We start from the raw sequence: 22,930 nt of genomic DNA on the forward strand, positions 1-22,930 counted from the left end.
CCGTTTTAAGTTGTTTCTCTGTTACTGTTTCGGGCCGATTAAGTTGTTTTTTATTGATGTTTCGAAACGAATGAGAAGGGGGCGGCAAAATACAGGTGGCCCATAGGCAGCAAGTAGGTAAATCCGGCCCATGGGCGGCAAGTAGGTAAATCCGGCCCTGTTTTTTAAATGAATTTTGAGTCAAATTTACGTGAGAAATTGATTTACCAAGATTATTTTTCTTAATTAAAATTAACTTTCTTTTTAATACAGTTTTTACGTAAATACATTTGTTCGTAATTTCCAATACTTTTTACGAAATTTTTATGTTAATTTAATTGTTATGTAAATTTGACTTCCTTTTCCGACTTTTTTCTTTTTTCGCGTTTTTCTGTGACTTTTAACAATTTTAGACTTTCTTTCCTTACTCTAGTAAGGATCTAGTCGTCAGAATCTATCCTGAACGACAACTTACATTCATGGAAAATAAAGCTTTAAATGTTCCTGACCATTTTTTACCATCCAAACTCACTAGAACACATTGTACAGGTATATGAAAAATTTGAAGAGCATCGCTGTCAAAAGCTAAGTTCTCCTTCAATTTAGCTCTTTTTGTATGGTCTACAGGTAAGGACAAAACTAACTGTTTTTGCTAAACGCGTACTGTTTTTTATTCATAAAATTTGAAAGTCTCAATGAAAGCAAAGCTATGTCCAATCACAGCTATAAAGGTATTTTTATTTTGAGACTGCACATCCCAACTTCTCCCACTTTTTCAGCCGAACTATTTTTTTTTTTTGGGCTAGATTTTGGTTGGTGCAGTAATGCTGATGGTTATTTTTACGAGGGCTGTCCCAAAAGAAACCGGACTTTTGTCATAGAAGGCGAACCGAGCGTCGTAATGAAGTTTTCTTGGGCTTGTTTGAAAGCTGATAAGCTACTGAAGATGCTTGTTTTTACAGAATGCAAACATTGGTCTTGGTAAGGAAACTACACGCTTTGGAATAAAGGAAAGTCAAACTCGAGTTTGGATTTTTGTCTTTATTTCAAGAAAAATTTAGATACAACTTAAAAAAAAAACCAGGTTTTAAGTTAAAAACTTCGTTGCAATCTTATTCAAATGCTTAAAAATAAGGAAATCAACATTTTAAGCAGCTTACCAAGTCATCACCTATCCCCTTCAAAATACTCGCCAGCTTTGTCGATGCATTTTTGCCACCGTTTCTTCAATTGGGAGAAACACTGTTGGAAATCCTCAGGTTTGAATGATCGCAATTCCTTCAAGGTGTTCTCTTGAATTTCCGGAATGGTTTGAAAACGTCGACCTTTCAAGGTAGATTTAAGTCGTGAAGAAAAAATCACACGGAGCCAGGTCAGGTGAATAGAGGGGATGAGGGAGGACACTCATGGCATTCTTTGCACAAAATTCGCGAATTTGGAGGGATGCTTGGGCAGGTGCGTTATCATGATGCAGAAACCAGGAATTCTCTCTCCAAAGCTCGGGCCTTTTTCTGCGGACATTTTCGCGTAATCGTCTCAGAACACCATTGTAATATTCTCGGTTGACGGTTTCACCTTGAAGGAATTGCGATCATTCAAACCTGCGGATTTTCAACAGTGTTTCTCCCAATTGAAGAAACGGTGGCAAAAATGCATCGACAAAGCTGGCGAATATTTTGAAGGGGATAGGTGATGACTTGGTAAGCTGCTTAAAATGTTGATATTCTTATTTTTAAGCATTTGAATAAGAGAGCAACGAAGTTTTTAACTTAAAACCTGGTTTTTTTTTTAAGCTGTATCTAAATTTTTCTTGAAATAAAGACAAAAATCCAAACTCGAGTTTGACTTTCCTTTATTCCAAAGCGTGTAGTTTCCTTACCAAGACCAATGTTTGCATTCTGTAAAAACAAGCATCTTCAGTAGCTTATCAGCTTTCAAACAAGCCCAAGAAAACTTCATTACGACGCTCTGTTCGCCATCTATGACAAAAGTCCGGTTTCTTTTGGGACAGCCCTCGTAGAAGACTATGATGGTGAAACCTAAATTTTCCAGTGATATTTTATCAGCATAGTAAACTCAACCACGACTTCAATCATAAATAATTCCATTTAGCGAAATCAAGCTGAAAGGCACAAGTAAGGGTTCATGAAAGTTGAAGTCATAGCTCAACATTATAGGGTAGGTTCAAGTAACTTTTAACGTATTTTAGACTTTTTTTCTTACCGTAGACCCTGAAAAACCACTTAAATTCAAGGAAAATAAAGCCTTAAATGTTCATACCCATTTTTAAATGTCAGAACTCACTAGACCACATTATATTCATGATAAATTTGAAGAATATCGCTGTGAAAAGTTGAGTTTTCCGTAGATTTAGCACTTTCCGTATGGTCTTTAAGGTAATGACAAAAAGTGCTAAATTGAAGGAGAACTCAACTTTTGACAGCGATATTCTTTAAATTCATCATGAATATAATGTGGTCTAGTGAGTTCCGACAGTTAAAAAATGGTTATGAACATTGAAAACTTTTAGTTCGATGAATTGAAGTTGTCCCTTAGGGTCCATTAGCGCTAAGGAAAAAAATTCTAAAACTTGTTTGAACCAACCCTATAATATTCTCCACAGGATTCACTTTCAGACAGTAATAATTAATCAACATAAACATCAACCATTACTGATAAATCATCAAAGATCCTATTGGGCGAAATTCAGCCAAAAAGCACCAGTTTGGAGTCTTGACATTTTGGCCACCATTGGTTGCTTATTTACGCTATTAAACTGTGACTCGATGATAAAGAATGCCATAGGGCGACATTCCGCCGAAAGGCACCTGTGTGGGTTCTTTACATTATGGTCACAGTTGATTGCTAAAAGCTACCAAACCATGGCTAAATGATCGGAAATTCCATTTGGCGACACATGTTAACACTCTTTGAACATCTGAGGTATGAGTTCTGGAAATTTTGGCTATACTTGGTTGCTAAACGCTACTTAACAGTAATTGTTCAACAGTGACTTGATGATAAAGAATGCCATAGGGCGACATTCCGCCGAAAGGCACCTGTGTGGGTTCTTTACATTATGGTCACAGTTGATTGCTAAACGCTACCAAACCATGGCTAAATGATCAGAAATTCCATTTGGCGACACATGTTAACACTCTTTGAACATCTGAGGTATGAGTTCTGGAAATTTTGGCTATACTTGGTTGCTAAACGCTACTTAACAGTAAATGTTCAACAGTGACTTGATGATAAAGAATGCCATAGGGCGACATTCCGCCGAAAGGCACCTGTGTGGGTTCTTTACATTATGGTCACAGTTGATTGCTAAAAGCTACCAAACCATGGCTAAATGATCGGAAATTCCATTTGGCGACACATGTTAACACTCTTTGAACATCTGAGGTATGAGTTCTGGAAATTTTGGCTATACTTGGTTGCTAAACGCTACTTAACAGTAATTGTTCAACAGTGACTTGATGATAAAGAATGCCATAGGGCGACATTCCGCCGAAAGGCACCTGTGTGGGTTCTTTACATTATGGTCACAGTTGATTGCTAAACGCTACCAAACCATGGCTAAATGATCAGAAATTCCATTTGGCGACACATGTTAACACTCTTTGTACATCTGAGGTATGAGTTCTGGAAATTTTGGCTATACTTGGTTGCTAAACGCTACTTAACAGTAAATGTTCAACAGTGACTTGATGATAAAGAATGCCATAGGGCGACATTCCGCCGAAAGGCACCTGTGTGGGTTCTTTACATTATGGTCACAGTTGATTGCTAAACGCTACCAAACCATGGCTAAATGATCAGAAATTCCATTTGGCATATTGCATGTGTGAGGAATTTGCGATTTGACTGTTGAATCTTGTGTAAAAAGTCACGAGAAACACGATGGTGCCACTGGTTTTCTCTGAAATCATCTCCCAAGCTCAAAAAAAAGCACTCAAGTTGAGGCCAAAATGGAGGGAATATCCCACCCTACCCTGAGAGTCAAAGCCTAGATCAAGACCTATTCTCCATGCAAAGATAGGGAGCTAATACTTTGACAGGGCTACCAATTTATCTGGGGACTCCAAAACTGAATACACGGCAACCCTGCTAATGTATTTGCTCCCTATCTTTGTATGGAGAGTTTGTCTTCATGTAGACGTGGACTCTCAGGGTAGGGTGGGATATCCCCTCCATTTTGGCCTCAACTTGAGAGGTTTTTTTGAGCATGGAAGATGATTTCAGAGAAAACCAGTGGCACCATTGTGTTCCTCGCGAACTTTTATACAAGAATCAACAGTCGAATTGCAAATTCCTCGCACATGTAACATCTCCATTGGGCCAAAATGCACCGATATCAATACCTCATATGTTACTTGGTTCCTCGAAAATTCTCCTCTTGGACTTAGCCTAAAAGTGTGGACACTTTTTAGCCTCCGGCGAAACCTAGAGTCTATACGGCTTCGCCGCACGACTAAAAACAAAAAAAAAAAAAACAAAAATGAGAACCAAATCACTCAGGGTGACAAGCTGATCGTTGGCAACAACAACGCGAAAATCCCCCAACCTCAATGACCTCCCGGATGCACATCCAGAACCACCCCATTGCTGGCGGGGTAGTTCCGGACGCTACAAAAAATTCACCAATAAATTTTGACAATTTTTTTCTCAACAAAAACTAGCTTGACTAGCTCTCCACAATATGAGGAACTGCCTGATCCAAAAAAATTTTGAATTCAATCAGTTTGACTGGTGGAAACCAAGGGTCAAAGTACAAATTAGGTTGCAAGGGTGAGAAGCGTCCGGATTCACCATAACCGGACAAGGGCAATAACTTCGGTATCCACCACACCTCATCCTGCTGGATGCAATAATATGCTTACCGAGAATTATTTAAAATCTAAAGGGAATAGTGTTCGAAACTCAGAGGGGCCGACGCGCCAAATGCGCCTACAAAATCAGTCATGGCGCCCCAAGAATGAAGATATCGCGCCAACGTGGCACGGTGGGCCAGATCGTGTCCGTAGCGGCGCTTCATTGATAACTCCCGCTAGATCAAGCATATCGTTCAAAACATGATGATTCCTAGGGTAATTTGATTCCCTCTTTCCAAATTTTGTGTAAAAAAAAAACGGAAAAAATGTCTAAATGTAGGTTTTGGACGTCGAAAGCTGAAGAAATTGCTCGATAAAAAAGAGGATCTTGTGCTCTTATAAAATGGGGGAAAAACACAATCATCGAACCGGAAAATGCAATCTTATCATCTAACCTTGTAATTCTATTGGAAGGAGAATATTTTCGGTTTTGCAGATCCGAAAAATATTGATTTTTAGCTGCAGGGCATGAGATCAAAGTTGCCCGAAAAATAAGCCTTAAAAAATGAATTTTTCAGAATATTGTAGACTGGGAAAGTGTCATTGCGGTTCGTTGCGCGGTTCTCTCTGGTATTTTTAGAAAGCACATGTCCTAGAGATACCATATACCAAAGCACAAACGGTACAAACCGACACAACCATATTTGTCGGATGCTTATTTGAGGCGACCTCTAATTTCCGCGAAAATCAGATGTAGAGGTTTTAAGGAACTACGTTACACAGTAAAGCGGCCAATGAAATATTTCAACACAAATTCATGTTTTAAGGGTTTTTAAGGTTTCTAATAGCATTTCTCGCTCTTTCGATACTTTAGGGTGGATGGAGGGGGAGGGGGAGGCCGACCAAAATCAGACAGTCAAAAATTTTTTATGGTTAACAATTTTCTTGAGCTCAGAAAATAATGATAATTTTTTTACATCCGTTCACGCATTCAGCCCAAATAGGACTGGTTTTAAACCAATTTGGCAATGAATAGGAAAATTCTACAGTCACATGGCACCTAAGTTTAGAGTGAGTTGACCGTTGCTGACACCAATATAACTGCTGAAATTTCAACTTCTCTGTTGAACTGTACTTTATGCAATCTTGCGTGCTTGAGGATGATATCTTCAAGGGAGAGGAGGATTCTATATCGAATTCTCTTAATTCGATCAAACATTAATATTGGTATGAAAATAACGCAATAACAAGAACCGACTCGTACACAGCTCAGGATACCGTTACTTACCTAAAACAACACATTATTTACAAGATGGCAATAACTTATAGGAGGGGTGTAACACTAAAATAGGCATAGTTGTATTTAAAGAAGTCAATATTTAGTTATCTGAGTGACTTCAATCATACGATATTACATTACTTTCAGTCTAACAATGAAATTGAAATTTCATCAGTTATATTGGTGTGAGCGACGGTCAACTCACTCTAAACTTACGTGCCATGTGACTGTAGAATTTTCCTATTCATTGCCAAATTGGTTTAAAACCAGTCCTATTTGGGCTGAATGCGTGAACGGATGTAAAAAAATTATCATTATTTACTGAGCTCAAGAAAATTGTTAACCATAAAAAATTTTTGACCGTCTGATTTTGGTCGGCCTCCCCCTCCCCCTCCTTCCACCCTAAAGTATCGAAAGAGCGAGAAATGCTATTAGAAACCTTAAAAACCCTTAAAACATGAATTTGTGTTAAAATGTTTCATTGGCCGCTTTATTGTGTAACATAGTTCCTTAAAACCTCTACATCTGATTTTCGCGGAAATTGGAGGTCGCCTCAAATAAGCATCCGACAAATATGGTTGTACCGGTTTGTACCGTTTGTGCTTTGGTATATGGTATCTCTAAGATATGTGCTTTCTAAAAATACCAGAGAGAACCGCGCAACGAACCGCAATGACACTTTCCCAGTCTACAATATTCTGAAAAATTCATTTTTTAAGGCTTATTTTTCGGGCAACTTTGATCTCATGCCCTGCAGCTAAAAATCAATATTTTTCGGATCTGCAAAAGCGAAAATACTTGTCATGCAATGGAGTTTACCAGTCAGATGCATATAATGGTTTGAGGTTCACGAGTGCTCTGTGAAATAAGCGAGTATACAACGCGCGCCTCAGGTTGCAGAAATCTGGGTTCATCACATTCCACATGCTGCATATCTATCTACGTGGAAACCGCAGATATAATGAATATTTTAGATATTCCCATGTAATTTCGTTATCAGTAGGTATCTGAGCATCGATTAAGATAGCTCTGATGTGGAAAAAAAATGTCGAAAAATTGCATTTCGCGCCGCTACGGACACGATCTGGCCCACAGTGCGTGGCCCCTAAAAATCGCCCTCCCCCCAACAAAATCCTGTTCTTCTCTTCGGTCCCATGGCTCCTAAAACTCATGCAACGGTGAGTTTTGAACACTGAAAAGGAGCTCTGGAGCAATGTTGTTGCAACAAGAGTATTTCAGGGAAACCTCTGGAGAACTAATAATGAATATAAAATAAGAAGAAAACATTAAAGTTTACTGTTTTTTGTTTTTCATTTTCTTTTTCTGTTTGAATTTTTTTGTAAATCTTCAGTCTTGTAATTATTAGCTACTTTCCAACAGGGGTGAAGACCTCGTAGTCTTGAACACTGAAGTAATAATCTCCCATAAGTGAGTTGAATGATGCATTTTCACCATCGTAACTATGAGGCAGATTAGAGTAGCTATCAACATTTGCATTACAGTTATCAGCAATTAAGAGATCTGCTCCAGCACCAAAAATTGGTCCAACTCTGAAACAGGAAAAATACAATTTAAAAAGTGACAACAATTGTAACGAAAAGTCTAATCATAAAAATTAATAAAACAGCGGCTCGAGGCCATAACTTTTTCTGTAAACTACCACCAAACATAAAGAAAAAAATCAAAGATGAGCCCCGAAGCCACAATGCCATGGTCAGGCAATATCTACTTGAGCAATGTTCCTGTTCCATCAACAACTTCATAAACGGGACAGGTTGAAATCATTGTCTGTATCTATATATTTATTCTTTTTTTTTGTTTTGAAAGTTTGACGCATTTGAAAAAACCATGTGCACAAAACAACAAGTAAAGCAATATTTTTTTTTTTTTTTTTTTTTTTGTTTTTGTTTTTTTTTTTTTTTTTTTTTTTTTTTTTTTTTTTTTTTTTTTTTTTTTATTAGCTTGGAAGAGGGAACACTTCCGGTACAAGTATTAATTATTATTATTATTATCATTATTATTATCATTTTTCATATTCACTGCTGTCACCAGCTTTGCTGGGTTGCTTTAAGCCCTCACACAGGGGCAAACAATGCTCCTAGGTATGAGGGCTGTTTGTGGTTTGGGTGGCCGGGTGGTGGTTATTTCACTCCCCCTTGGGGGGTGGCTCGTCACGGACTAGGATACCTGTTTTAGGAACCGAGGCAGGGTAGGTGTCTGGAGGACGCCTGCCTAAAGGTTTCTTTCCTGAGGTGGTAGGCGGTAGGGGTGTTTTTGGTGTAGGGGAACGTTCTAGGTGTATTCGCGCTGCTCCACCTAGCTTAAGACCTTCCGGAGGATTCTGGCAGTGCCTAACACAGCAGACTTCTGGGCCAATACTAGCGAATGTTTCCCAGGGATTTCGTTCTTCAGTTTAGTCCAGTCTTTAGAGACTGCTCCGGTAGCCCCTATCACAAAGGGTATGACTCGGGTTTTGGTCTTCCACATCCTGCTGATTTCGATCTCTAGGTCTTTATACTTTAGTTTCTTCTCAGCTTCCTTTTTTGTGATGTTCCTGTCTGCTGGGATAGAGACGTCAATCAGCAGACACGTTTGGCCTTTCCTACGTAGGATGATGTCCGGTCTGTTTGCCTCAACAGTTCTATCGGTTCTGATAGGGAAGTTCCACAGGATCGTTGTCTCTCCATCTCTGGTTGTTGCAGTGTTTTTCGGTTTGTGTTCATACCATTTATCTGCGTCGACTTCGATTCCATATTCTTTGCAGAGGCTGTAGTGAAGTTGGGTGCATACTCTGTCGTGTCTCTCGATATAGTCCTTTTGGGCTAGAATTGGGCAACCTGATGTTATGTGCTCAATGGTTTCTTCGGACTGGTGACAGATTCTGCATTTGCTATTCACATGTTTCTTGTGGATTTTCCTCTCTCGGTACCTTGTGTTTAAGGCTTGATCCTGTGCCGCTACAATTAGGCTCTCTGTTTCTGCTTTTAGTACACCTTTACTGAGCCAGATGGTAGAGAGATTACTCTCGATAGAGTCATTTTCTAGCATCAGTGGATACTGCCCGTGCATGATCTTTCCTTTCCATTTGGTTCTGATGCTTTCTGAGATTTTCTTTTTGATTTTTTGCTTCCTGCTGTTTATGGGGGCCACTTCAAAGTTTTCTCCGAGCTCGGCTTCAAACTTGTTTGCTTCTTTCGCAATGTGGTCTTTGTCTAGAGCAAGGTTGACGGCATATACGGCTTTGAGAAAAGGGTCTTCGTTTTTTTTTCCCTGGAGGTAGTACTTCGCATTGATGATGGAGGATAATGATCTGTTTCAGCGTAATGAGAGAGCCTTCTATCGAAGGATGAGAAACGCCGCGGATGTGAGAAACGCTCCCGAAGAAATCCCATCGAAAAATGACGGAACGCGATTTTGGCGATCCATCTGGTCAGAGGCCAAGGAGCATAATATCCTTGGATTGAGCAGGAAACAGTGCGTCATGCCCACATTACACATGAAGGTGAGGTTGAAATCACTAAGGAAGATGTGCGGAGAGCAACTTTGCATATTCATAACTGGAAGGCTCCGGGACCAGACAAAGTTCACAATTTCTGGCTGAAAAAGTTAGGTAACATGTGTGCATGCGCAGCTTTCAAGAAGCATTCAAGATATTATTACTCATCCTGACAAAATGCCGATATTTCTGACTGAAGGAGTGACGTTTGCGAAACATAAAGGAGGCGATTCGAAGGACCCATCTGAGTATAGACCGATTACATGTCTCTCCACGCTCTATAAAGTCATCACATCCATTGTAACCCGATTAATTGGGAGACATGTAGCTAAGTGGAAAATTTTGTGTGAAGAGCAGAAAGGGTGTCGCAAGGGAAGCTTCGGGTGCAAAGAGCTGTTAATAATTGATTCGGTTGTGCTCAAGCAGGCTGTAAAGGAACGTCGTAACTTACATGTGGGTTACATCGACTACAAAAAAGCTTTTGATTCAATGCCGCACAGCTGGCTAATTCACGTTTTAAATATCTACCGAGTCCATCCTGTCATTGTTCATTTCCTGAAGAGCATTTTGGCATCTTGGCGCACCAGAATCATAATACAAGGATCGGCGAGTGAATTGGAAACTGAGGTCATCCACATCCTGCGAGGTATTTTTCAAGGTGACAGTCTTAGTGCATTGTGGTTCTGTTTAGGCCTCAATCCCCTCTCAAATTGCATTCGAGAGATGAAGGTAGGGTTCCCTCTACGTCGGAACAGACAAGTACTCCACGTCATCAACCACCTAGCCTACTTGGATGATATTAAGATCTATGCATCCCAAAGAGACCACAGTTGCATCAACTTTTCAAGGTGATTGAAGAGGTCAGTGATGATATTGGCATGATGCTTGGAGTACCTAAATGCGCGACGCTCCATATAGAAAACGGCATTATAGTGCGAGAGGATGGTTTTGTGACCAATTCTGGTGACGTCATCAACAGCTTGACAATGGAGGATGCTTATAAATACCTTGGAATGTGGCAGAACTCTTCCATCCAGAAGGTGAGAGTCAAAGAGCACCTGGTTAACACCTTCGTTGATCGGCTGAGTGCGATACTTAAGACCTCTCTAAACTCAAAACATACGACCAAGGCAATCAACACCTTCGCCATTCCTGCGTTAGCGTACTCATTTGGCGTTGTCCCATGGTCTGACACGGAGCTTGAGGGGCTTAATAGGAAAGTCAGAACCTTGATGACCAAGTGGAATAAGCATCACCCAAGAGCCGTGAAGGAGAGAATACACATCCCCCGCAAACAGGGGGGAAGAGGTATCCTTGATGTGAAGGAGGTCTGCCACAGCCAAGTCCGTAACCTGCGAAATTACTTCCTCAGTAGAAACGACAGCACTTTGCACGCTGCAGTAAATGCCATAGATAAATCCTACACGCCTTTGCGCCTCGCTTGTCACGATCTGAATGAAGAACAACCCTCAGACCCAGTTGCTGGCCAGTTGGAGGCATGGGCCTCCAAGCCGCTGCGTGGACGCTTTTATCATTCAGTTGCGCAGGATCATGTTAGTGAAGGAAAGTCTTTCTTGTGGTTATCGAAAGGGCAGCTGTATCCAGAAACGGAAGGATTTGTTCTCGCAATACAAGACCAAGTGATCAGTACCAGGAATTACAAGAGATATATACTGAAGGAGAAGATCGAGAGCGATAAGTGTAGGAAGTGTAATGCTGCATCAGAGACAATAGATCACATTACATCTGGTTGCGCATTGCTTGCAGGGAAGGAATATACCGAGCGGCATAACAACATGGCTAAAATTATACATCTAGCGCTGGCCAACGATCGAGAACTATGTGATACTGCTGAACCCTACTACAAATATTGCCCAGCCACGGTCCTGGAGAATCAGCGCTTCCGGCTCTATTGGGATAACCCGATCCTAACCGATAAAACCATCATGGCAAACAGACCGGACATAGTGCTTGTTGATAAGCGAGATCGCGCCGCTTACATCATTGATATTAGCATCCCTAATAATCATAACTTGGAGCTGAATTATCAGGAAAAGATGGTAAAATATCTGCCCTTAGCTGCAGAAATGAAGCGATTATGGAACCTGAATATTGTTTGTATCAAGCCCCTGATAATGTCAGTAACGGGGATAGTTCCAAAAAGTTTAGTTCAACATCTTCGAGACCTCGGAATAAACAGTTACCTGCTTCATTCAATGCAGAAGTCCGTCGTTATAAGCACGTCAAGTATTGTCAGGTCGTTTCTTAATATCGAATAATTTTTTGATTTCACTGAAAATTTAATTTTTTTTAAATTTTTTTTTTAAATTTTACTTTAAAATAACGTTTACCCTTTTTTTTCAAGCAAGGTAGTATGTGTTACTGACTTTGGCCTGTGGCTCGTCAGTAATACTTGTGCCGGAAGTGTTCCCTCTTCTGAGTTACAAAAAAAAAAAAAAAAAAAAAAAAAAAAATAATAATCAGGGGTTATTATTATTATTGTTTATTATTATTATTGTTATTATTATTATTATTTTAATGAGTCAGTTCAGCCCTAAGCAGGACCAATCAGCACAGTTCAGCCGTTCCAGTGCAGTGGACCAGTCAAGACCCTTCTGTGCATTGGTGGGGGATTGTTTCAATGCAACGCATTTCTTACAGGAGGAGCCAAGAATCCGTCACTTGAGTACCCATCAAGTGAAGATCGAGCAGGGGAGCAGATCTCAAAAAGATGGGCAGTGAAAGACCTATGCAGATTGCTTTGACTTGGAGAGATTGGCCCTGACTGACTTGGTTAGAGTTTCTTTGTATCGTTTTGATACACTAAGCACATGGTGTATCTAAACAATTTCATTTTTTTTTCAACTCGATTACATTATCATTTTTTTCAACACACAAAACGCCATTTTGCATTAGACAGCTGATTCACCCGCTGATCAGGGTTTACACATTTTGTTGAATCAATAAGAAGACACATCCTCACTTATTAAAAGGCTTTGCATCAGCAAGTGTGCATTGTACCACTAACTATGAGAGGAGAGCCTAAATCGTATGTTTTAATAGAATACGATGTACCAAAAAACCATAGGAGGGTTGTATTTAAGGGAGAAACTTGAATTTAAAAAAACTTACTCAGGATGATAGCATATTGCAAAAGGTTTCTTGACAATATCATATTTTGTTGGTGGTAAATCTTGATTATTACTCAGACTGAACAAAAAGGCTTTCTCTGAGGGTATATAGTGACTACCTTTAGTGGACTTCCCCCACGGTACATCACTGAATCCGCCACAAACTTCTCCTCTATTACCCTGTAAAATAAAATAACAAGAGTTAAATGGTGTGTGAATAAAATATTTGTCAGTAAATTTTGACAGTTATTATTTTCAAGAGATTAGGGGAGGGTGCGGATTAACAACCAAAAAAAAAAACAGGCAAAAACCGCTGAAAGGTCGATAAAAATCAAGTTTTCCATATTGTTAAGACCAGCTTCTACAAAGGCTGTCCCAAAAGTTTCGCATCGGTACACCGTATACCTAAGCCAACAAAGAAAGCTAACGAGTTGCGGTTTGCGGGGTTCTTTAGATCAACTCATTAGCTACAAAACGAGCCCTTGTCGAGCTCATTTTGTCAAAAATTGACTAAGATAGGTACACTCAAAAAAAAGGAAATGTCGAAGTAGCATTAACCGCCATGTTGAAATGACATCACAGAAATTATGTTGATATAGGCTGCACTCCCCGTAACCCAACATGGTTTGACTTAATTCTACATTTGTCGTCATGTTGAACCAACATGACCGAGAATGCTTCTACCTGTCATGGTGAATCAACATGACGGTGATATTCGAGTAACATTACGCATGTTAATTCAACAAAATTCATGTACATTTAGCATTATGTCAGACTGAAACTGTATTACACATGTTGTTTTACCATTCCTTTGGTTGAAAGAACATTAACACTTGTTGAATTAGAATATGCAGTGTTATGTTACCATTTGCTTTCATATTGTTTCAGGAGTACCGTGGTGCTCTTGAAACATCATCTACGTACTGAAAAGGGGATGGCGTGTTCTCCTCCTCTCCCTCCTCCTCATCTCCCTCCTCCTCCTCCTCATCTCCCGCCCCCTTCCTCCATCCTTCCCCCTCCCCCTCCCTCCCCCCTCTCGCTCCATCCCCCCTCCCACCACCCACCTCCCCTCTCCCATCCCCATCCCCATCCCTCGTATTTTGCTCCTTGGGAGGCGCGGTTATAAGCTTTACGTATGTTAATCCCCTCCTCCTCCCCTCCTGACATCTCGGGAGATTTCAAGAAGTCATGGGCCGATTCCATAGGAGAATTTGAAAGTTTGCGGTCGCTGCTGGCTGTTGACCGTACGCCCAATCATTCATTGAGAGGGGATATTGAATTTCCATGGATGAGATTTTGAGCGTTCTGGAGCCACAGTCAAATATATACAGCACCGAACAGTTAACATAAGACATGTTGCAGAAGCTTCATGATTTCGTTTCATAAGCTAGACATCTAAGCCACCTGACTCGATAGTCTTGACACAAAGACAAGATTGTCTACTCACTGCGAGTAACGTTCAAATTAAAAAATAGCGTACCTATTTTTTATTCAGAGAACTGGTACTATTACTCTTTTCAAACCATTCGTTGGTACATTCTGAAAAAGTCTCTTAAGAAATACGTCCCAAAGTATTTACTTAAAAAAATTTCTGGATACCCAATTGATAAGGTAAAAACACAATTGAGACACTTTCGGAAACAAAATAAATCGACTCGAATAACGCTATTAACGCTCACCCTGAAAAAAAAATGGTAATATGGTAATAATACTTACACATGAAACAAAAAGAATTACTTTTCAGTTGATGATAGTTTATTATTCTTTTTTCAAAAACATTTTCGCTCGTGTGGTTAAGGCTCTTAAAATCCTACGTTTCTAAATACCTATTTGATTATATTTTTTATTTTCAATGTTTGATTTATTTATATTATTAATTATTATCATGATATAAAATAAGAATAAAAATGACAATCGTAAACACTGAAGAAAGTAAACACCGTTGTTGGAGGAGAAAAAAATAGGTAGTTTGTGATAAATTGTTGATTTTTATACGGTGCATAATGTAAATTCCTTTTCGTAAATAGTGAATGGAAAAAAGAAAAACCTAACAATCTAATGCGGTATGCATTTCACACAACTTAGACGGCAAAAAAATGAAAAAGTAATTCAGTGGGATATGGAAACACTGTAACCCGGTCTCCGGACATATAATTTGAATATGCGCGGTTTGGTCCCTCTGGTCCCCGGGCACGTTGATTGGTCTCTCTCTACTGGCTGTCGGCCAGTGGGGAGAGGGCAATTGGCATTGCCTGGGGAGTGGGGGGGCCCGGCCGCCATTCAGTTTTTTGCCATCTCCCAGAGATACCTCATGTAAGTTTTATCATCTTTTTGAAAGGGAGGGGCTTCGGCCCCATCTAGTGTTTTTTGTCTTTTATCATGTGCTTCAGGGTCCTTGCCCGCTATTTGAACTTTAAAAACCGACGTTCGTCCTTTACCTATCTGTTTTCATTCATCTATCTCGTCTGAGGCTTACGGGCCCCGGCTTCAACACTTAAAATTCGTCAACCGGAACCACATGCCCGGGTGGCTCGGTTGGTAGAACACTCCGCTTGTAATAGGTAGGTCCCGCGTTCAAATCCCGAAAAAGTCGGAAAAATTTGATAGGTCGGATGGGATGATTCTGGGTTGAGAGTAATATCGGAAGTATAACTACATTAAAAAACGATACAATTTTCATAAGAATAACGTAATTTATTTTAATTTGTAGCATTTGACGTACTCCTATATCAACATGATTGTCATGTTAAATCAACATGATTGTCATGTTAAATCAACATGATTGTCATGTTAAATCAACATGACAGCATGTTGAGTCAACGTGACGACTTCGTATGGCAACATGATAAGTCATGTTGATTTAACATGACGGCTATCATGTTTCTTCAACATTTTTGATTATGTTCCCGTAACATGCTGTAAGCTTGTACCCGTTTTTAAGACGCCCGTCATGCTGAATCAAGCTTGCTCAAGCTTAAAGTAACATTTTTTTTTTTTTTGAGTGTACCTACAGCGTTTTTTCGGGGACGTGTTGGGTGGACCCCTACCAGATTTTAGGACTTTTTTCTAAGGAAAACATAAGAGTTTACCAACACTATGTGCTTCCAAAGCAAACGGTTGATAGTGCGTATTATATCAGTGTGTTGATTCTCTTCGAACCCATTCGTACAAAACGCCCCGATATGAAGGAAACGTGGATCTTTCATTAGGACAACGCTCGTCCACACACGTCCATTCTCACGCGCGAATTTATGGAGTCAAAAGACATGGTGATCCTCCCCCCGCCCCCCCTACAGCCCGGATCTCGTGCCTTGCAATTTCTGGCTTTTTCCAGAATTAAAAAACGCTGTACGAGGGTACCAGGCTCAATTCAATTGCTGAAATTAAGGCCGCAGCTCAAGCTTTTCTTGGAACTCTCACTCCCGAATGATTTCGCAAAAACGATTTTGGTCAAATGGGAAGAACGCTTGCGTATCTGTGCGTCAAAGCTGGAGGAAAGTAGGTACTTTGAAAAAGAATGAAGAAGCTTAGAATTGTCAGATGAGGAGCCATAAAGTATGTAAACTTCATTAGAAATACTAATTCAGTTCATGTCTTAATACACGCATCTAATGTTTAAACTTTGTTTGTATGTTTCCCCCCCCCCCCTGAGAAAAGTTCTAAAATCGCACCCAACACGTCTCCGAAAAAACGCTGTATCTTGGTCAACTTTTGACGAAATGAGCTCAATAAGGGCTAATGAGTTGATCTAAAGAACCGCGCAAGCCGGAACTTGCTAGGTTTCTTTGTTGGCTTATACGGTGTAGGTACCGATGCGAAACTTTTGGGACAGCCTATGTAGGTGGCACAAAAACTTCCTCCAGTATAATTATAATTCTTACACACTCTTATAATGAACCATAAAATTAGAATGTCTATATGTTTAAATTGAAAGCTCAATTTTTGCATGCTCGCTAGTCACACGAAAAAATCGGTGAAAATCGCTGACAGGTCAACAGATTCTTCTCAATTTTTTCTAAGAAGCAAAATTCTGAAGAACGATCACTGCCGATAAACGAAGGGGGGGGGGGGGGGGTGTAGAGTCCCTTTATGCTGAGAGTCAAGACAATGCGAATCCATTTCTGATTGGTTAACCGGATTTTAGGCCTTCACAGTGTCACAACCGGGAATAAAGATTACATTTTCACCAATTGCAAAGATTATAATCTGGAATGGACCGAGGAATTTCGGGTTCGACAAGGAACAAACGGAATGAAAGAAGGAACGGAGAAAGGAATTTAAGAATGAGCCGATCAAAGATTACGAAAAACGCTCAATTTCTGTACCTAATCTTTATTCCCGTTTGTGACTCCATGAGGGGTGTTGTCTTGACTCTCAGTATAAAGGGACTCTGGGGGGGGGGGGGGTGTCAGGATGGGGCAGAATCAACATTGAGAAATCGTGATTTTGATTCATGGCTCAAACCCACATAGCACAGAATATTGATATAATACTACAATAGTACTGACACGTCAGTAGTGTCAGTATTTATATAATGCTGATGTATCCTGATTTAATATTATATCAAGACTATGCCAGTATTTATTAGTTACTGATTTGGAGCTGTCAAAATATTGTTACAGTATTGGCCGAAAAGGTTGATGTCATATGGAAATCAGGGTTATGACAAGGTCATCAGAATACTGCAGGACAATGTCTTGTCGATGTTGTGAGGCATCTTCAATTAAATATGTAATTGTATTGTAATGAGTAAATTGTTATTTCCATAGGTCCAAAATGAAAATAGATTAAGACATTATTCACAAACCAATCTCATTTTCATTTTAATTGATCAATTTGTTGATGTTGTTGTTTTTGTGTGACAGACATCGCAGGATTCCTGATCCTTATTCCTCAATATCGTTCGTTAGGGTGCACTCGTTTCGGCCTCCATGGCCAGCCAAGGCCGGCTGCCAGTCAGCTGATAATCGACTTGTCTTAACTCTGGGTATAAAGGGACTCTAACGAAAACAATAGAAAGCGCCACCTTCTTGCTGCTAGTAACTAGAGTACCTATATTAAGAGAGTATGGCCACTGGGCCCCATGGAGAGGCTTAGGACCCAAAAATGGCGGTGCTTTGTTTTGGTTTTTGTGGATGGGAGAGGGGTCATTGCCAACTTTTGACGGTTACCACCAACCGTACTTGCTGCCAACCTTACTACATTCAAGATAATTTTTCTCAAAAATTGCACACGATTAGCCTTAAAAATATGTAAAGATGTCGCAATGGTGCATTTGAGTAAATTTCTCGTTACGATAAGCAAAGAAAACTACATTTTAAGTCATTTTGCATTACATTAATTTATGGCGTCCGCCATTTTTGGGTCCTAATAGAGTCCCTTTATACTGAGAGTCAAGACAATGCGAATCCATTTCTGATTGGTTAACCGGATTTTAGGCCTTCACAGTGTCACAACCGGGAATAAAGATTACATTTTCACCAATTGCAAAGATTATAATCTGGAATGGACCGAGGAATTTCGGGTTCGACAAGGAACAAACGGAATGAAAGAAGGAACGGAGAAAGGAATTTAAGAATGAGCCGATCAAAGATTACGAAAAACGTTCAATTTCTGTACCTAATCTTTATTCCCGTTTGTGACTCCATGAGGGGTGTTGTCTTGACTCTCAGTATAAAGGGACTCTAGGTCCTAAGGGCTCCATTCAGCCTAAGATGGCTGAGCCAATCAGAGGTGGTAACCCCAGTGGCCATACTCTCTCAATATAGGTACTCTACTCGTAACCTGTCGTAACCCCGTGTATTTAAACAACAACAACAACAAACGTCAACAAACCTCGACGGGTTATAACGCGCTTGACGCGCTTTATTATCAATAATTATGTTTGTGCAGTTTTATTATAGTATATTTCTGTTCAGTACCTAGTAAAAAGGAACCGCGAAAGATGGAATCTGCCGGGATTCTAAATTCATTAACAATAAACATATTAGTTTCTAATAAGGATCTAAGTGTCAATTCTTGCGTTAGCTTTGATGATGTAATGTAAGTACCTAATTAGCTGTCTGATTTTGCCTAGTGTATACCTACGGAGTAATTCTGGAGATAGTATATGATGCATTATATAATGCATTTGAATTCCTAGGTTTCATCTGACTCAAAGCGTTTGCTGCTATTATCTAGGAGCGTACCGACTCATTTATCGGAGAATTGAGAGTTTCCTATCGGCCCCTCTGCAATTATAAGATTACACCAAGGATCCTTTAGGAACTTAATGGGCCTGTTGCAAACTTTTGCTAGAGCAAAAATAAGAGTTGTTTCTTATAGATAATGCCTCAAAAATCACGATGAGCGTATCGGCAAAGTCCGAAATGCACTCATAACTTCACAGTCTGCGTAAGAAATTTGCGGTTTTTTGAGCTTCCCGCTTCAAAAACGATACTACGGCACAGGTGAACATTTTGTAAGAGGAGTCGTTCCATCGTCGGCAATAATCATCATGGCCGACGCCAATCCGCCAAAACACGTTTGATGGGACGAGATAACACCTGAACTGAATTAGACCAGATAACAATCGGTGTGTTAACGTTCATATTTTCCACGCCCGAATTGATTGACCTTGAACTCTCCTCGAATTACGCGCGGAACTGCGCGCAAGCGTCGGTCATGATGAATATCGCCGACAATGGAGCGACTCCTCTAACAAAATGTTCACCTGTGCCGTAGTATCGTTTTTGAAGCGGGAAGCTTAAAAAAACGCAAATTTCTTACGCAGATTGTGAAGTTATGAGTGCATTTCAGACTTTGCCAATGCGCTCATCGTGATTTTTGAGGCATTATCTACAAGAAACAACTCTTACTTTTGCTCTAGCAAAAGTTTGCAACAGGCCCATTAATGACTCAGGTGGTGCTTTTGAGCCAACTTTCAAAGAATTAAAGGCATTTTTTCAAAATCTACCGTCCATGTGCTCTCCGTCTGACCGAAGTGCTCTCCTCGCTACATGACGCGTAACCCTTCAATTTTTAGTTTAGTCCAAAGACTGTTGGATAGCCTGGGTTGGTTACCAGGCACAGGCTGGCAACACTGCCCCCAGAGGGTCAGGTGACCACAATCGTCATGGCGTCAGCCGATCATCATGTCGTGATACCAGTGTTACCGTGTCGTGTTCATTCCCTTTTTATTTTATAATAAATATGAATATCGTTTAACCGAGTGTTCACTTATTCAGTTATTACCCACACCAAACATGGCGACGAGGATGTAAACGGGTGATCAACGAAGCGCAGCTAAAAATACGGAGGTGCGCGTCGTGAACCGGCACAAAAGGCCTAAATTCAACCATAGCCTCGCGCTCGGTATTTAAGTGAATTCAAGTGCAAGACATGTAATTTCGTCAAAAATGTTCAATTTTAGTGTATCGATTAAGTTCGAAAATGACTTTTAGTATATATCGATTAAGTTCGAATTTTAATTTCTCAATTGCACATGGGTCAATTTCTTCTAAGTTCATGATAATCTGTGTCGTTATCAACCTTCACTAATTGAAAGGTAATCATTGTTCGGACGGTACAATGGAATTTCTTACAAAGCCAGAACCACTGGAAATCAATGATAATATTAAAGAGAATTGGAAAAAGTTCAAAAGACGTTAGAGAAACTACGCTCTTGGCGCCGAAATCACCGAGAAATCCGAAGATGTTCAGAAGGCCATTTTCCTTAACCTCATCGGATCCGAAGCAGAAGAACTTATCAACTCCCTTGCTCTCACTAGTAACCAGTCTAAAACTGTCGATCTTCTAGTCAAAGCTATCGATGAGTATGTCAAGCCCAGGACAAACGTGGAATTTTCTAGATACCAGTTTTTCACAAGATCGCAGAAAGACGGTGAGGATTTTGAAGAAGAAACTTCTCTCACTCAAGAAGCTGGCTGACAATTGTGGCTTTGGTGAGCTGAAAACGTTGCTCATCCGTGACCGCATCATCATTGGCATCTCTAATTATGAACTTCGCCAACGTATACTCGGAGAGGAATACGCCTTCGATAGGACGGTCAAGCTATGCAGGTCAGTCGAGTCTGGGAAACTGCGGGCGAAGGAAATCAACGATCAAGGGACATCATCCACAACTGAGGTCAACTGGGTCAGCAAACCGCATTACAGCCGAAATCAACGCAAAAGTCAAGAACCAAGCTGCAGCTCAGGTACTGGAACTACAACTAAACAGCCAAAGGACAGCCCTCCAACATCTCAACGGCGAGGCAAAGTGGTCGACTGCCGAAATTGTGGAACGAGCCATCCTATCAACCAATGTCCAGCATACAAGAAGCAATGTAATTACTGAAAGCGTCTTAATCATTTTTCCTCTATGTGTAGATCGCGGCATAATTCTGTGTTACCTAATTCCAATGATAAAATTGCACCTTCTACAGCTAATTCCAAAGCGGCTGATCTAGTCAATGTCCATTGTCAGTGCTCATGTTCTCCAAACAGTATCTCTAATCCGACGGAAATTTCAGATATTCATGCTAGTGATTATGTTTACATTTCAGAAATCTCCGTCCAACCAACTTTTAAATTGGAGCATTTTACTAATCAGTCTAAATTCAGTCAGCTTGAGGATCAATCAATTATCGATCATCAGCTTAATCAATCTAATTTTAATGAGTCAGTTAAGTAGTCTGTCAAAATTCATAATTTGTCAAATATTTCCAAATCCACGGATAAGTGCTGGATGGAAAATTTAATTATTAACAATAACAAGGTCATCTTTAAGTTAGATTCGAGAGCAGAAGTTAATACCACGTTACCACGTTACGCACCAGTTTACCACGTCAAATTTTCGACCTGATCAAAAATTCAACAAATGTGCTGTTACCCAATCTTTCAGTTGTTCTAGGCTACGGAGGTGCCCAGATTGATTCATGTGGGCATGTGGTGCTGGATTGCAAAATTCCTAATCAAAATCAAATTCATAAACTGTTCTTCACCGTTGTCAATACTGGCACTACTCCTCTTCTAGGTCTAAAGTCCTGCGTAGATTTAGGTTTTATCACCAGGAATCATGTGCATGCTCTATTCAAAACCAAAGATCAGGTTGTAAATGATAATAAATCCGACTTTAAGGGTCTAGGAACATTTCCCGATAAATGCGAAATCAAAATTGATCCAAATGCTATGCCAATTTCAGACCCACCAAGGCGACTGCCTGTCAGATTATTAGAGAAGCTCAAACGTAAAATTGCTGAACTGGTTATGTTTGATATTATCTCACCGGACACAACGTCCGTCAAGTGGTTCAGTAATCTGGTCATTGTAGAAAAGAATGGCAAAATTAGATTATGCCTGGACCCCAAAAATCTGAATAAAGTCGTTACACGAGATTTTTTCCTAATTCCATCTTTTGAAGAGATAAAACCGAAATTGAAAGGGAAAACATTTTTCTCTGTTCTAGACATTAAAGATGGTTTCTGGCACTGCCAGTTGACACCTGAGGCCTCTGATTTGTATGGTTTTCTTACCCCCTTCGGGAGTTGCAAATTCCTGCGAATGCCCTTCGGTTTAATAAACGCACCCGAAGTTTTTCAAAAATATTTAACAAAATACTTTGGGGACATTCCCAACATAGTCATCTACTTTGATGTTATTTTAATTTGCGGGGAAACCGAACAGGAGCATGACATTGCTTTAGCTAGAGTACTTAGTAGAGCACGTAAATACAACATCAAATTTAATGCTAGCAAATTCCAGTTCAAACAACCCGAAGTTCGGTATATGGGCCACCTAATTAGTGGTGACAGTGTCAAGCCCGACGATGATTACCTTCGGGCGTTACAAGAATTACAAATTCCTAAAAATCGAAAACAATTGCTAAGTGTCGTAGGTACCATTAATTACATTCGAGATTTTATTCCTAATCTTGCGGATCTAATCGAACCATTTTGGAATCTCTTGAAGAAAAATACAAAATTCCTTTGAACGCCAGGACATTCAGAGCATTTTGATAAAGTCAAGGATGCTATCTGCAACGTTACAAGGTTGCATAGTTTTGATCCATCCAAAAAAATAACAGTGCAAAGTGATGCGTCAAAATTTGGGTTGGGCGCCTGTCTGTTACAGGAAGGCTGCCCAGTTGCTTTCGCTTCTCGTAGTCTCACTGACACCGAAACTCGGTGCGCACAGATAGAGAAAGAAATGCTCAGTATTGTCTTCGCTCAGTTATTTCATGTTAATTTTA

General features: G+C 40.1%; 1 protein-coding gene across 1 annotated transcript in view; it reads right to left on the bottom strand.

Moving 5' to 3' along the window:
* Nucleotides 1-7,345: 7,345 nt before the first annotated feature.
* The window catches only part of LOC109041728 (serine-enriched protein), an 87,094-nt gene continuing 71,509 nt past the window's right edge, over nucleotides 7,346-22,930 (bottom strand). Inside the window, exons 9-10 of the mRNA XM_072296258.1 lie at nucleotides 12,701-12,879; nucleotides 7,346-7,622 (exon numbers count right to left, since the gene is read on the bottom strand). Coding sequence (XP_072152359.1) covers nucleotides 7,439-7,622; nucleotides 12,701-12,879 — 363 coding nt within the window. The 3' untranslated portion in view covers nucleotides 7,346-7,438. The remainder of the gene's footprint in view (nucleotides 7,623-12,700; nucleotides 12,880-22,930) is intronic.

This window comes from Bemisia tabaci, chromosome 2 (assembly GCF_918797505.1).
Source record: "Bemisia tabaci chromosome 2, PGI_BMITA_v3".
Classification (NCBI taxonomy): Eukaryota; Metazoa; Arthropoda; class Insecta; order Hemiptera; family Aleyrodidae; genus Bemisia; species Bemisia tabaci.